The sequence below is a fragment of the Microdochium trichocladiopsis genome (genome assembly GCF_020744255.1).
Source record: "Microdochium trichocladiopsis strain MPI-CAGE-CH-0230 chromosome Unknown B0I36scaffold_4, whole genome shotgun sequence".
Classification (NCBI taxonomy): domain Eukaryota; kingdom Fungi; phylum Ascomycota; class Sordariomycetes; order Xylariales; family Microdochiaceae; genus Microdochium; species Microdochium trichocladiopsis.
Window position 1 is genome coordinate 1,816,434 of NW_025763547.1, and position 14,696 is coordinate 1,831,129.

General features: G+C 55.6%; 7 protein-coding genes across 7 annotated transcripts; 4 read left to right on the forward strand and 3 right to left on the reverse strand.

The window, feature by feature from the left end:
• Window positions 1–2,122: 2,122 nt before the first annotated feature.
• B0I36DRAFT_430414 (uncharacterized protein) lies at window positions 2,123–3,270 on the reverse strand (the record flags this gene model as incomplete). Its single annotated transcript, XM_046162535.1, has 2 exons — window positions 2,123–2,366; window positions 2,976–3,270. The coding sequence occupies 2 exons, from the start codon at window positions 3,268–3,270 to the stop codon at window positions 2,185–2,187; spliced, it is 477 nt and encodes a 158-aa protein (XP_046013950.1). The 3' UTR covers window positions 2,123–2,184.
• Window positions 3,271–5,174: 1,904 nt separating this feature from the next.
• On the forward strand, window positions 5,175–6,867 carry B0I36DRAFT_361832 (uncharacterized protein; the record flags this gene model as incomplete). Its single annotated transcript, XM_046158551.1, has 4 exons — window positions 5,175–5,993; window positions 6,056–6,109; window positions 6,165–6,338; window positions 6,400–6,867. The coding sequence occupies 4 exons, from the start codon at window positions 5,175–5,177 to the stop codon at window positions 6,865–6,867; spliced, it is 1,515 nt and encodes a 504-aa protein (XP_046013951.1).
• Window positions 6,868–7,991: 1,124 nt separating this feature from the next.
• Window positions 7,992–8,677, forward strand: B0I36DRAFT_105248 (uncharacterized protein). Its single transcript, XM_046147779.1, has one exon. It carries the CDS (start codon window positions 8,104–8,106, stop codon window positions 8,518–8,520), a length of 417 nt encoding a protein of 138 aa, XP_046013952.1. The 5' UTR covers window positions 7,992–8,103; the 3' UTR covers window positions 8,521–8,677.
• A 1,270-nt stretch (window positions 8,678–9,947) lies between these two features.
• Window positions 9,948–10,889, forward strand: B0I36DRAFT_105251 (uncharacterized protein). Its single transcript, XM_046147780.1, has one exon. The coding sequence runs from the start codon at window positions 10,050–10,052 to the stop codon at window positions 10,614–10,616; it is 567 nt and encodes a 188-aa protein (XP_046013953.1). The 5' UTR covers window positions 9,948–10,049; the 3' UTR covers window positions 10,617–10,889.
• A 35-nt stretch (window positions 10,890–10,924) lies between these two features.
• Window positions 10,925–11,967, reverse strand: B0I36DRAFT_105256 (uncharacterized protein). The gene is made up of 2 exons (XM_046147782.1): window positions 11,951–11,967; window positions 10,925–11,883 (listed from the first exon to the last, which is right to left on the reverse strand). Exon 2 carries the CDS (start codon window positions 11,712–11,714, stop codon window positions 11,163–11,165), a length of 552 nt encoding a protein of 183 aa, XP_046013954.1. The 5' UTR covers window positions 11,715–11,883; window positions 11,951–11,967; the 3' UTR covers window positions 10,925–11,162.
• Window positions 11,968–12,416: 449 nt separating this feature from the next.
• On the reverse strand, window positions 12,417–13,339 carry B0I36DRAFT_105254 (ubiquitin-related modifier 1). Its single transcript, XM_046147781.1, has 3 exons — window positions 13,112–13,339; window positions 12,862–13,026; window positions 12,417–12,635 (listed from the first exon to the last, which is right to left on the reverse strand). Exons 1-3 carry the CDS (start codon window positions 13,183–13,185, stop codon window positions 12,518–12,520), a joined length of 357 nt encoding a protein of 118 aa, XP_046013955.1. The 5' UTR covers window positions 13,186–13,339; the 3' UTR covers window positions 12,417–12,517.
• Window positions 13,340–13,603: 264 nt separating this feature from the next.
• B0I36DRAFT_240568 (mitochondrial carrier domain-containing protein) lies at window positions 13,604–14,654 on the forward strand (the record flags this gene model as incomplete). Its single annotated transcript, XM_046149769.1, has 2 exons — window positions 13,604–13,724; window positions 13,786–14,654. The coding sequence occupies 2 exons, from the start codon at window positions 13,604–13,606 to the stop codon at window positions 14,652–14,654; spliced, it is 990 nt and encodes a 329-aa protein (XP_046013956.1).
• Window positions 14,655–14,696: the final 42 nt, after the last annotated feature.

Below are 14,696 nucleotides of genomic sequence, written 5' to 3' on the forward strand. Positions count from 1 at the left end.
GAGTGTTCCTGAATAGCTCTTGTCATTGAACGAATCCAGGAGGCACGCCCTTGTTCTCGCCTTGGACAAACCAGGGTGACAGTCTCCTTCTCGCCGGCACGGAAGGCGATATAGGAAAGAGGGGGGTTCTCGAAACAATGGTAAACACTTCTGATATTTGCTTACGCCCATAGGAAAAGGGCTGTACTTGAGACGAAGCAAAACTGGTGGTTGTACACGTACGCGACGAAAAGTCGCGCGTTACTTGTCTTACCGTCTCGAGGCATAGTAAGGTCGAATCCATCCCCAGGAACAGCATTGCTAAAGGTTCAGAAGATTCATACAGGGTAGAAACCATGGACGCAGGCTCCATACAAACCCCATCGAAGCGTCAAAGTCTTTGAGAACATAATCAGTCACCTACATAAAATTTCTCCAGCTGCAGGGGTGATTTCATCCTCCAGTCAGGCAATGTCAGGTCAGAGAACCAGGGGGCTGGTCGCTGACAGGGGCCGTTGAGTTGTTGGAGATGTTATGTTTGGCCTGCAGCTGTCGAACACTGCCACTGCATTTGGAAGCACGGGATGGAGAAGAAAGCAGGAACCTTCGGCGCCTGTCCGTGGGTCGTTCGTACGTATTGCTTCTGTGCCTCGTGGCCACTCGTCTCGTGGTGTCTTGGGCCAGCAGCTTTGTAGCTACGGGGCGGTACAACCCAGACACGCATCCAACGTTCATGGAGTCTATGCATGTAGCTTTCTCCTTTCTTCATTCGATATTTCCTTCCTTTCTTTCTTTCTTTCCTCTTTTCAGAGGACAGACATGGGGATCGCTTTGCAAATGTGTCTGGTTGTCCCACCTGGTCGACCTGGAGTCACTCGACAAACCTTGTTGAACCTCAGTCTCCCCACTAAGATTGACCCTTGCAAGCCAAGGTGAGGCTAGAGAGTGGGACTGTAGCAGGGATCTTTTAGTCTTGACCGTCAGGTTGATGTGATTGGCTTACAGTCTTTTGCAGACCACAAGGTTGTAACAGCCGTGCTTTACAACCCCCACGCAAAATTGTCCCACCTGTCGCTTAAAGTTGGAGTAATCCCTTGGTGAACCGTCAACCGCGCGAGGATGTGGCGTGCTTCACAGATACCTCGCATCCACCTCACGAAACATTTGGTGAGGTTCAAGCCTGACAGGAAAATCTTCTGCTTTCGCGTTGACCGGATGAGGCACCCTGCTACTAGCTTTTCCAATCGAAACCGCAAGTCGGTCGGCCCTGAAGCTCGGAGCCATGCTGCGCGACCGTGAGCGCATCCATCGTCTTTGCAGTTGGAATGCCGAACGTCACCTCGAACCGGGCCGGTGGGCGCGAACCCGTGTAAAGGTTCACGGCTTGTAGTGGGCCGAGTTTGTAACGTCTGTGATTCGGTCGGATGATTTGCGCAGGACGAGCTCGTCACACTCTCATGTCTGCAGGGCCAGGTCGCGGGAACATGCTGTGACTCGTGCTGCAGTGAAGCTAGCTGCTGTCAAGTCAGCTCACAGGGGTCGCGGGAGCTTGCCGGGGATCTGCAGAATCCATCCCGTCAACCAGTTTGCTGGATCAGGACACGGACAAGGGCCCATGTCAGGTGCAAGGATTGCAGTAATCTGCCCACTGTGTGTGTGGAATACTGCATTGCATACAGAGTGCAGTGCCGACCCGTCCGCCTGGCTACAATAGGGTGGCAGTCTGATGTCTTGACACCGACGGTAAAATGCCCAACGCTATCGCTCTGTTCTGCTCAAATAGTGAATACCACGTAAGCGAAAGCCGTGAAGGGCGCAGGATTGTCCTGTTGTCAACACCTCACGAAAGCGGCCCTCCCCAGTCGTCTTGTTGGGCGTGCTTCAGCATTCTCGCTTCAGCAACATCGAAGCGAGTGCATAAGGCATGTCGTTTGGGCACAGCTCCGCACTCTGACTTGATAAGCGGTTCTTGAGATTCGAAACCAGGCAACGGAATTGCCAGGGCTCGCGCAATCGAGTGATGACAATAAGCGCCGGGCTAGAGGCCCCGTGCCGCGGGACCGTCCGCCCGGTCAGGGGTGGAGATCCAAATTACCGGAAAGTGGCGGACCCGGCAGAACCTAATCAATCTGTACGAACTTCAAGAGCAGCTGTGCTCCATGTAATCGTCTAGCTGCTCGACCCTGTAAGTATAATACCACAGCGCTACGGAAGGATCTGAATGGCCGAAATCGCCGAAGATTGAGCTGCCAAACCAAATAGCACAGGGGTTGTATCTGAGCTGATACTGAAGGTTGAGAAGCGACATCGGAAAGCAACAGTGTGCTGAAAGTGCATGTCTGGGAAGGCGTCGGCGCCTTGAAAGTGGGCCAGGCCGCCATCAAGAGCTGTAACAAGTGGTGATTGCCGCATGTGCCGATGACTGTGCAGACGGGGCGGCAATGTGTGGACGGCCGTGGCATCTGCTTCGAAAGGGCGCCGTAACGGCAAGGCCTGCTCGGCAAGCCGTGATATGCGATGGTTGCTGCTCAGGACCGATGGGAGCATTGTCGCTGCCCGAAGAGCCTCGCCCACTTGTACGGGCCAGTGCCGAAGCCACTGGGATGCCTACTGGCGTCAGTCGTTGTGTTGAGGGCACACATTACGGGCAGCCTGCGCCGCGGAGACGGTGGGCGAGACCAGGACGTTATGTGTGGATGTGAAGATGGCGAAGAGAGCGGGAGCTTGCCAGAGGTGGTGTGGGATACCCACCTCCCTGCGGACAAGGGTCGTAGCGTGGGATTTGCGGGAGCTACTTGCAGCGCCCGCCTGCGCCAGCCTTGAAGCAGTATCGCTTGGGGCGCTAGGCTGGCACAACGTCCACTGAGGGGGCCTGAGGCTGCGCTGCAGCGCCCCTCCGCTCATCACTCGTTCTGCCGTGCCTGATGACGACGGCCTCGACCTCGACTCTCTCAGTGCTACTGCACTCGACCCGCCTGGTCCTCGTCTCGCCTCACCTCGCCTCGCTGCAATCCTCTCGGGGCCCGAATCGGGTGTCTTGAAGCCGCACTCGCCCGCATGACCGGCTCGATGGTTGGCCGCCCCCGGCTGCAATCTGGTCTCAAAATCCGCAACACCATGCCTGCTCCTGCAGCGACCGCCCGCTGCCTTCCAAGTCCCAGATGCTGCAGCTCCGGTTGGCCAGCCCGCTCCCACGAGGCGCGGGTGCCTTGCGGGCTGTCCAGTGTCATGCGTTGTGGCTTCCGCAGGCGAGTGGCGAAGGGCGTTGAAATGGTACCTTAAAGTGCCCATTGTCAGCACGCCGCCAGACAACGCCTTTGTTATCGCGCGTTAGTTGTCCGCAGGCCGTCCACTGTGGAGTCTGGCTTTGCGCGGATCACACTCCGGACAGGTGAGCGGCACAACCCCAACAGCACAAAGGAAAACCTTGAGGCCCACGGCCGTTCATCCCGTTGTTGGCGCAGCATTCCTCCCCATCCTTACTATTCCAGCAGCCACTGTCCATTTGCAGACTTTGCAGCCCCAGAGGAAAACGACTCGGGTCATCCGCTTCAGAGTATCTGTGTCATAATGCCCAAAGTGGCGCCGTCAACCTCGCCAAACTTGATTCCGACTACACTACTTACGGCAGCACAATGGCGCCAACAGTGCTGTGTAGGTTTATCGGGCTTGTCTCACCCGGCCATCTCGAACGGGTCGCTTCCGCAAGCCACTGCAAGTCATGGCAGATCTCTACTCCGGAGACGCGAGCTCTGAGGATGCTCTCTGTTCATGACATTCTGGCAGCAAGAGACATTTGGCCCGACACTGACCTTGGCGTTTTGAGACTGACATCAGCTCCCCGTAGCCATATCTGAAGGCACCCTAGCCAATGATCGACAGTGGCTGCCACACCTTTGGAATAGAGTACAGCTAGCCGGTCTGGCCCAGCCCGCAAGAGGTATCAAAGCCCAACAACCATTCAGATATCCCAATGATGCCTCTGACAGCTGGCACATCCCTCATCGCCACTCGTGCGCTTGTTCTGGACGCTGTCGCCCGTCTGAAGCATGATTGTGCGTGCTTTAGCTCGCTCATGAGGAAAGCCATTGCAGTGTCCGCCTTCTCCACTGTGAGAGCCTTTGTAAATGCCAGGTTCGCATGCAGACAGTAGAGGAGGGCTGATTGGCCCCTCTGCACAGAGGGACACTATTGCAGAACTCGCCTGAGTGGACGCAGCACTGCCTGCGCTGTCACGGAGCCTCACTTCATGAAGGCCTCCACCCGATATCCTTAGTTATCAGCATGAGACATGGTGACAACGATACAGCGAGCTCATGTCATGGATGTGCACCGGGTCGTCCGGGGACCAGCCGCCCGGTCCAGGTGCGGTACCAAGCACGGCTCTCCCCGGCACAGGGTACAGACGTACTCGTAATTGCTTGATGGTCTCCACGGGGCAGAAGGACTACAGGTATCTTGAACAAGGGTGGTGGCTGGGGTCATGAGTGAAACCTGAGGGCGTGCGACTAGCGAGTGGCCTGGTCTGAGATCGTGGGCATTGTCGACCCCAGAGGGTACCCTGGTCTAGGGCCCTGCCATCAGCTGGATCCCAGGTACGTACTTCTCATCTACCGTGTTGGGTCTGTCACTTGTACCCGGAAATCATGGGCAGCACTAGACCTGCGGGATCTGCTCAAGCCCCAGGATGTCGTCTATGCCAGTCAAAAAGGGTCACCCCTTGTCTGATGCGCCTGTATCTGGCCAAGCCACAAGCCAGCCCGACGATCTAAGCGGACCTCGCAGGACGCTGGGCTTCATACATATTTCTGCGTTCCGCCCGCCTTCTCTCAAGTCTTAGACCAGACTCTGTGTTCACAACGCATCTATCCACGATCTTGCTTTCTTTCTTTGATTCATCTGGTGGTCTTCTGCTTTTCACAACATCTTACCAAGCTTTTCGTGACACCATCACCTTCACGGAATTCTTGACTTTTTGCTCCTCAGACGTATATTGAGCGACCTCATAAGTCCTCATCTATCGATCACGGTTGCTCACAGTCACTGGCCAACTTCCACCTGGAACAGGTCTTCCTATCACTCAGCTTGAACGCCGACAACTTCTTGAGGTAGACGAATAACCTCAGTTGCGCCACCGCTCCGTCACTCAGCTGGTTCTGCAACCATTGCGGGACTAGTTGTCAGTGGTCACGACGATGGCTCACTCTGCCCCTCCGCCAGCTGCTCCAGGATGGAGTCGTTGGAACACACAGCCTCAGTCACCAGAGTACGGCCTTCTCGACGGCTCTACGTTTGTCCAGTACGACACACGTGCGACAACTCCAGTGACCCTCCAGCGGCCTTCGGAGGCTCAACACTATCTGGTTGGGAATGCCTACACAATGGCTCCCACCATGGCACACACTCTGTCACACACTATGGCTCCCCCAATGGCCATGCCAGCACCCCAGTATCCCGGACAACATCAGTACGGCTTTGGCTGCGTGACGCCGCCGTCACCAGAAAGTCTCCTGCCATCCTTCAGGCAGTATCAGGATGAGAGACCTCGCATGATGGGCATGGATACTGAGAGCAGCCACACGAACATGAACTACGCACGAGGCGGTCGCCCACAGACTTACATCCCAGACCAGGTCCAGGCCCCGGCTGTCAAGCGCGAGCAATACATGTCTCCGGCCTCGCCAGCCTCGACAAAGGACGTCATCAACAGCAAGACCATCACACCAACCATCTCGGCAGACCCCGAGAAGCAGACCGAGTTTCACACGGATGTGGACACCCTTATGAAGACCATTCAAGTGAAGAGCACGGAAACGACAACGCCGGCCGCCGTTGACCACGGCGAGTCTCGCTACCCGTCACCGCCTCATGCTGAACCGAGCCCTGAGACTTCAAGCGGCTCACGCAACACGAAGAAGCGCCACCCTTGCACGATCCCAAATTGCCCAATGAGATTCTCCCAGAAGACTCACTTGAGCATACACGTGAGATCGCACACCGATGAACGGCCATATGTGAGCACATCTGGGTCGACCCTTCCTCACTGGCAGCAATTTAGACTGACTCGTGAAAATAGCCTTGCACCCAGCCGGGATGCAACTACCGCTTCTCTCAACTGGGCAACCTCAAGGTACGCCCGAACTTTGCATGCTGTGACTCGGCTCATACTGACTGGTGGTGTGCAGACACATGAGCGTCGTCACACTGGCGAAAAGCCTTATGCGTGTGAAATTTGTGGCAAGCGATTTGCTCAGCGCGGCAACGTACGTGCTCACAAGGAGACACACAACAACTTCAAGCGCTTTGCGTGCCGAATTGACGGATGCACCAAGAAGTTCAGCCAATTGGGGAACATGAAGGTAAGACTTGCTTGATTTATGCTTGTGACCACCACTCGACACGATGCTAATGGCAATCCAGACACACCAAAACAAGTTCCACGCAGAGACAATCAAGGCTCTCACTGCAAAGTTTGCCGCGATACTGCGTGCTGGGGAGGAGCTCAAGGGCGAAGACAAGGAGCTCTTTGAGTACTTTGCAGTCCATTACAAGAACAGCAACAAGGGCATCAAGGGGCGTGGCAAGGACCGCAAGGTCAACACCATCAACTCCTCACCAGCGGCGCCCTCGAGTCACTACCCCGGGTCACAGCCCTCGACGCAGCAGCAACAACAGCATCAGATGCCTCATGGGCTTCCGTATTCGGGGCTCGCCGCGTCCAATGCCTTTGGGCACTACAGCACCTACAACATGCTCGTCGGCCGCGAAAGCCGCCGTGGATATGAGTACGACATGGACCACGATAGCGTATCTGGGTCTAGCGCCACCGGCACATTATACGAAGACGAGCACCATTTCAACGAGCGCTTCCAGGACCGGTTGTATTGAGAAGCAAAAGTCCCACTGTACGAATCTTGACGCGAACGAATCACATCAGCTTTACGACTTACGAAGACGAGGACCGCGGAGCCGTGTACTAGCAGCCTTCCCACTGGCCATAGCGGCACCACTTGGCCCATACTTACAGAGGCAGGACTGCTGCTGCGCATTAGAGTCTGGCTTTCCCTGGTCAACGAACACATTTTACAATACCATAGATTTTCGAGGCTGGCGAGGCTCGCATACGATCATGGTCCGGTCGGCAGTCGTGGTGTGCCAACGTACCGCGGACGGGCTGGACGCATGGGTCCCTACCATGGACATATACGACAGCTCCGACCTTTTTCCCTTGCTCTTTCTTTCTCAGGTCTTTGACCAGCCTCAATCATAGTCTCTGCACGAGCCTACTTCCCCACCCCTATCGGCTTCTAGGTCAGTAACAGGGGCTGGGTCCTGACCTCTCACAGACGACAGGACAATCCAAGCGAGCGAACTGTTGCTTTACTTGTTTTCCATCAATGTACACATCACCACCGAAATCCTCCCATGTCTGCCTGCACGGCCTGCAGTGAAGTTGCCACACCTGATGCCGAGGACGAGCAAAAGCCGAGGCGGTGAAGGACACAATAACACGTCCGCGACGGGCAGACGTTCTGCGACGTCGTCACCGGCTGCACCCGTTTCTGCAGGAGACGCTGCTGTCGCTGCAGAAACACCCTCCCTCTCCCGCAAGATCGATCCCCCCCTTCCCCCATCAAAAATACACGCTCATTCGTGTGGTGTGGTCATCCCGCCTATTGGTCGAAAAAAGGCCCCGACTTCTGCGGCCTGCACCAGAGTTTGGCTTTTTATCCAATCACCCGCTCCCTGCGCATATGCAAAAGTCCAAAAGGGGGAAGATGGAGAGGGGAGGGGTGTGTGGGTGGTATACCTCTGGCAGCTTCACACAGCACAGCACAGCACAGCACACACAGTCTGGTTTCACCGCACCTCTGTGTCCAATGCCGTCTGCCGCCTTTAACCAGACACACTGCATCAGACAGACAGGCATTACCCCAACACAATCGCACACCGAGTGGAGATGGGCAGTTCCCCCATTTGGGTCAAAACATGTATCCGTCCATCTGGTGACGCCTGTCTGGACAACAACAACAACGCCTTGGGTGGTTCAAATCTTTTTTTCTCTCTCCTCTTAATAATCTCGGTTTTCACATCTTTGGGGCATTTCAACATACTCAAGTCAGCATGCATACACGCGCGGTTTATTTGATTTCCATCACTAGTTGTTTTCTTTTTGGGAGAGGTTACTCTTGGTCATTTTCACAACAACAAAACATATACACTACAAGCTGGACGGTGGAGCAGTCGGTTGTCGCCGTGCGCGCTCTCCCTCTCCTACCTGCCTGTTTCTACGTGTGGGAGGGGGTTTATGGAGGCGAAACAATGTTTTTTCTATATACGCCTCGGGTCGGTTGGTTTGTCTCTTTTAATTTTTTTCCCATCTGGAATATGGCAGTCAAACGCGACTGCCAGCAGCTGGAAGCCACAAATACCCACACACATACAACACTTGGACGACAACAGCAACAAGATGGGCAGCCAGCCACGATTAACCGAAAACCTCTTACTAGAGAGATGCTCGGAACCTTGGTCTTTAGTTAGGTCTGTAGCCTAGTTGAAATCTGAAAAAATATATATGAGAAGAAAGCACCACAGCTCGCAACAATGCATTGATAGTGACAAATGATGGAGAAAATAAACCACTATTTATACAGCATCTCCTGCTACATTCACTACACATGCAGTCGCGGTAATGGTGTACAACACCAGCGACATCACCAGGAGTCTCTTGTGTACAATCCACGTGTGGCTGGCATTCAGGCGTCAAAAAAACAGGATGAGGTCGAAAAGCGGTGTAGAAACTCGCCAACACGCAACACTACCACCACCAACAGCAGCAGCAGCAACAACACCAGCAGCAACACTCAGCATGGCCAGACCACGTGGCCGGTCTGTGCATATGCGTGTAGAATGCATGAAATCTGCACATAAGAGGGAGTGCTGCCCAGTGTGTAGCGGGCCCCAGGCAGAGCAGCGTATCACCCTCCTGCGTCCCGTGTAGCACACACTTGGCCCGGCTGTTGAAGACCGGGGAAGTGGGCGTGGTGGGGGTTGGCCACTTTGCCGTTGCATCCCGGGCTGGGCATGAAGCGGATGAGGCGGGTAGACGGACAGCACGAAGGTTTTTGGGAGTAAGCTGAGAATAATGGCTGGGTCAACAAATCCGCGTGTACGCGACGATAAGCGAAGCTCGTGTCCTGGCTGACGATGACTGTACGCCGTTTCCAAGAGGACGCCAACCTAAGAAAAAGTGAGTGGCTCATAACCAGAGTCGGCGGCTCGAGTACAATCAAGAAATCAAGCTTTGTGTCAGAGAGGTGTCAGGAGCGTCGATGGGCGTGGGAACGGTAAGAACACTGGCCTGCACAATGCCGATCGAGCCGTATGCATGTGCGCGCCTCATTGATGCACACCGTCATCATCATCATCATCTTCTTCTTCTTCTTCGTCTTCATGTGCTGCTGCTGCTAGTGCTTGCTTGGGATGAGTCGTTGGAGTTTATGTATATCTGCAGATCGTATGCAAAGCTCGCGACGGGCCATCAATCGGTAAGCGGCGCGGCGAAAGTTTGTTTGCTTTCCCTTGCCCGTTCTCCATTTCGGGGGGCGCCTCGACACAAATGTGCCGGGAACGACACTGTTTGACCAGATCGTGCCACCAATCCGTCATGCACGAGGCTCTGAGGCGTTGAGGGCGCCAACCTCTGGTTGTGCGTAGGGTACTTTTAGTGGCTGGTGTTGGTCGTGGTCCCACGTTCTCTTCCTGCCAGATGACACTCCTCGAGGTGGCTTGGCAAGAGACAGTCTCACTAATTGGTAGCTCTGGAGGGCCCGGAACCCGTTGCCAGAGGCGCTAGACATACGTGTAAGTCAAGTTCAAGACCTGGTTCAGAAGGCTGTGTGGCTGGCCCAGAGCCTCGAGGACAGCCGGCCCCCCTCGGCGGCCACCCGTGAAGCCAAGACTTCTGATTATCTCGTCGTCCTGCGGACTTCAGCTGGGAGAAGCCACCGGGTCCCCGGCTGATCGTTGCATAAGCCCAGTTGGCATCATGATCGGCTGGGTCGACCGCAATGGCGAGCGATGTTGAAGTTGTCCCAGCGCACTCGCAGGCGAGCTGCCCCAACTGTGGGTGGAGGATCTCGTGGTCTAGACGCCGAGGGTGGCTGTCTTGTCATTGGCTTGGAGCGCTCCAGGCGAGGCCAGCCAGGATGTCCCTTGGACGGGTCGGCAGACATTGCTCGCCGTGGATGCATTCATCTGCCCATATTGTCCCTGCGCAACTCCCCTGGTCCATGTATCTGCAGTTCAGCTGCACCGGTAGCAGCAGCCGCAACAAGAGGCAAATCGCCCCCTTCGCGGCAAAGCTACCCCGAGCACAGTGGTTACTGTTGTTGTGTGCTGACAACCCACGCCCATGCATCGGATGCAGGCCGCCAGCCGCCGGGGCGGCCACTCTGATGCCGTCGATCAATCTCTGCAAGGCAAGCCTGCTGCTGGCCACCGCCGCAGCGCACAAGCTGGTGGACAGTTTTGCTCCCGTGAAGCGCGTCGGAGTGAGAAGAGCGGTGTCGCGGCTGCACAAGCAAGTCTTGCAACTTTGCCCAACACGTTCTGGATTTATGCATCACCCCCCGTAAGCTTATCCAACTGGACGAACAAAAGACAGTCCGGGCTGCGGGAGCACACTTCTGTTCATTAACACATCATGGCTCAATGACGGGTGGCGTAAGATTGGCAGGCAGGGAATCCCACAAGTGGCGTGGATGTAGCATTCTGAAACGAAAAACAAATTTTTGAGTTGCAGAATATTCCACGCCAACCTTCCAAGTGCCTCCCACGCAGCTGGTTCGTCCTGCGTGATAGTTAGAGCCACAAGTTGCGTCTATTGAAGCCTGAACTTAGGGACAGAACTGCGTGCTCACGTTTCTGAATATTGGCCCGAGCCAACAGATTGAGTTACCACGCATATATCTGATCAGGATGGCATTTCTTTTCCATCTTGTTGAATACCAGACCAAGTGGTCCCAGGCGCCGGAGAGACTGGTGCTACACTGGGCTAACCCGCGACGCTTCAGGGCTTGTCCCTGTCCAACCTTCCTAATGCTCACGGCCCGATTCGACAAGAGAGTCCAGAGTGGGCTATTTCCAGCCGTCTCCATTGGCTGGCTTCTTCGGATGACATGTCATATGCCCTCACCAAGTGACGTGTTCAACATTGGACGTCTAATTGCAAAGTGTCGACCGAAAGTGCGTTTGGGTCGATTGGGCGACATTGAAAGATGTTGTTGGAAGGGTGGTGGTAAATCCTGCACGAACTGTGACATTCCCGCAACGAACCAACGTGAGCCACACGACAACATGCTTCCAAGTCTCGGCCTCCCCTGCTTCCTCTCCAACATGGGGCGTCGACAGACAGCGGCTGGCTGACGCCCTCGTTTTATTGACGGCGTGGCTGATGTCCGTCCCGCCCACAACCCGGGCAGGCGAGCAGTAAATGAACAGTGCTGATATGGAACGCCGGGATGGGTGACACGCAACCTCACCAATGCGGTATGGTCGTTCAGGAGGAGCCAGTAGTGCTCGGCAAGGTCAGTGAGTCGCTCGAAGCACCAAAGAAAGGACGAAGTATTGACGAAGGGATGTTTGATCAATCCTGGGCTGGTTGAGGTATCTTTGAGCTGCATGGCCTCCACTAGTTGACAATAATGCTTGTAGCAAGTGCAAGCCGACAGCATTATCAGAGCAGTGGACTTCTGTAGTGCAAAGTGCTGGCCATACGACACCTCCAGAATGTTGCAGCGACAAGGTATCGGTAGATGAGAGTGGCCCCGGGAAATGCTCAGTGCATAATTTGACCCAGATCACGTCACGTGGAGCTGTACGTGCCACCCAGACTAGAGAGTCCTGGTGCCTCTTGTCAGCCTCCCATGGATGAGAACCGGACCTTCAAAGGATGCCTAGGGGGACTCACATCTCCTGCTTTTCACTCGGCAAATAGCACATTGCTATATGCACTGATTGAACGTCGATCAGCGCCTCAGACTCATGCATACGACCGGCAGGACCACGATGAACGCTTCTCATTTGAGCTATGCTGCAGAAACTCTGTGAAAACCGGCATACTGGTGTAAGCCAATGACACCACGGCACCAGAGCTGATCGTACCCGGCCGTTGTCATTTGCCACGAATCAAACACCTGTGACGTGTTGCGACACTAGCCCTGGGTTCGCCGGCTTTTGAGCTTGGCCAAGCCAGCCAGGGGTGGTAAGTGATCGAGTCGCAAGCCATCAACAGCAACTGGCGTGCACTCGTGCACGGTCTTAGCAATGTCCTCATCTGCAGGAGAGCTCGCGGAGCTGCCGCTTGGCCGTGGTGGGGTGTGATAGGCTTCCGAGGTGACTAGATAGGCAGGTCTTGTTGGCGCCTCGCGTCGGCATCATGCTGAGGCGCTATTGATTCTTGACCATCAGGCTAGACGCGCGACGGTAAGTGCCGTTGAGCCTTCCGATTTGGCAGTCGGTAACAGGGTCGGCTGATCTAGCCACCGTGGAGGGTCGAGACGAACAGGATGTTGTCCTTGTCCTGGATTTCGTATGCTTCTTCCCCCTCTAGCTCCCAGTCGGCATCGTTGATAAGCACAAGAATACCCGGCCGCCTGCGTCATGTCAGCGATCTCATTCGAGGAAGATGGAAGGCCGGACGCCACCCCGCCGTCAATGTCCACAGAGATCCAAGACAGCCATCAGCACCTTGTACTGAGACTTGGCACATTGTCTTTCATATATACACGCCCCGTCGTCATTGTTATGGCAGGCTGGGGCTAAAACTCGGTCGAACAAGCAAGACCGTGAAACAGCGCGGCAAGCTAGTCGTAGACTTACAGGTGCTGATCGAGTACAAAGAGCTCCCTGCGAGGGTCATCCATCGTGTGCTGACAAAGGTATTGGATCAACCACGCAATGGTGATGGGCGAGCTGTCCTCCGTGCGGGATGGGAGAGACAACTCGTGATGCCTTTTGTCTGAGAAGAGCATTTCTAGTCCACCACTATGCCAGAATGTGTTAGTGATAACTCACACAAGCAGTGGCGTCGAGAGGCTCCCAGGATCGAATGCACGGGCTCGCCACTTACGAGAACTCAACCACAACATTGATCTGTGGTGTCGCTTGCGTTTTGGCCAACTGTTCGTCTGAAACTGTCTCCATTGTTGCAGAGGTGAACTATCTTCGAAGCAGAACGGGTCAACGAGACACTGGAACAATGCTGGGAACTGCAGAGTTCTCCCCAAATTAGCTGGTACAATGACGAAACAGACGATGTTGCCTGACCTCACAAGGCAGGAACAAAGACGCGAGATGCGGATGCATTGCCGCAGACGAATATTATGCTTGTATCCGAGCATGTGCTGCAAATGCGACCACTATTTGCACTAGGCGCATGGAAAGGCCGGCACGACTGACTAATCACTTCTGTCACCAGGACCGCCATCAAAGCGACAACAACACCACCATCAGCTTCATTGAGCTCAGAGATTCATTTAGCCAGGAGTCTATGGGCCCGATTCGACACACAATGATTTAGAGTCCGGGGACCCCTCACCTCACCATTTCCCGCGTCCTCTCGATGACACAAGACCATGCGGGACTCTCGCCCGCCTTCGTCGAGACCGTAGCCGGGCTCACGGCCGGCTCGATCGCGACCCTAACCGTGCATCCTCTAGACATTGTGAAGACCCGCATGCAGAGTATGCCCTGATCGTTCTGTACTCGCACCATGAGGATGAGTTTCACTGACACCTCTCCCAGTCCACCGCAGCAGCGCAGCCCGCCCGGAAGGCCTAACCACGGTCTCCCTGCTTCGCAAGTTGCTACAAGGCCCTCATCCCATTGCGTCCCTGTACCGTGGTCTCACACCCAACCTGCTTGGTAGTGCGTCCAGCTGGGCGTCCTTCTTCCTCTTCAAGGTGCGCATCGAGAGCGCCCTCCGAACACTCAAGTCCAGCGAGCCGGGAGCGGCGGGAGCAGCAGAGTCCGCTGCACTTTCGCCGCAGGACTACTTCATCGCCTCGGGTCTCGCGGGGGTCGGAGTCCAGATCCTGACGAACCCGATCTGGGTGATGAAGACGCGGATGGTGTCGTCGGACCGCTCGGCACAGGGTGCGTATCCGAGCATGTACCAGGGCGCCAGGACGATTCTGGCCACCGAGGGCGTCCGCGGATTTTACCGCGGCCTGGGGATTAGCTTGTTCGGCGTGACCCACGGTGCCGTGCAGTTCGCCGTGTACGACCCGCTCAAGAAGTTGTACCTGGCCCGCCGGAACGGAAGCATTGAGCACACGACCGCCGACTTGAGCGCGACCCCGGGACAGCAGCAGCGGGAGCAGGGGCGTATGACCAACGAGGCCACGCTGGTGATATCCTCCGTCGCAAAGCTGGTCGCCGGTGCTGCCACGTACCCATACCAAGTTATCCGGAGTCGGCTACAGAACTACGACGCAGACGCACGCTTCGGCAAGGGGATTCGGGGCGTGGCAGCGCGCACATGGCAGGAGGAAGGCTGGCGCGGGTTCTATCGCGGTATCATCCCGGGGGTCGTACGGGTGCTACCCGCGACATGGGTGACGTTCTTGGTGTACGAGAATGTCAAGTATCTCCTGCCGCAATGGGCGGCATGATAGATGATAGAGCACGGGAAAGCGAGCAGCAAGCAAGAGGCC

What these genes read in the sequence shown, in the direction of transcription:
- B0I36DRAFT_105248 (XM_046147779.1), top strand. Translation starts at nt 8,104, where the DNA reads ATGCATACACGCGCGGTTTATTTGATTTCCATCACTAGTTGTTTTCTT.
- B0I36DRAFT_105251 (XM_046147780.1), top strand. Translation starts at nt 10,050, where the DNA reads ATGGCGAGCGATGTTGAAGTTGTCCCAGCGCACTCGCAGGCGAGCTGC.
- B0I36DRAFT_105254 (XM_046147781.1), bottom strand. Translation starts at nt 13,185, where the DNA reads ATGGAGACAGTTTCAGACGAACAGTTGGCCAAAACGCAAGCGACACCA. An exon ending in AATGTTGTGGTTGAGTTCTC is followed by an intron (nt 13,027 to 13,111) that starts GTAAGTGGCGAG and finishes ATTCTGGCATAG; the next exon opens with TGGTGGACTAGAAATGCTCT. An exon ending in TTTGTACTCGATCAGCACCT is followed by an intron (nt 12,636 to 12,861) that starts GTAAGTCTACGA and finishes GACATGACGCAG; the next exon opens with GCGGCCGGGTATTCTTGTGC.
- B0I36DRAFT_105256 (XM_046147782.1), bottom strand. Translation starts at nt 11,714, where the DNA reads ATGCTGTCGGCTTGCACTTGCTACAAGCATTATTGTCAACTAGTGGAG.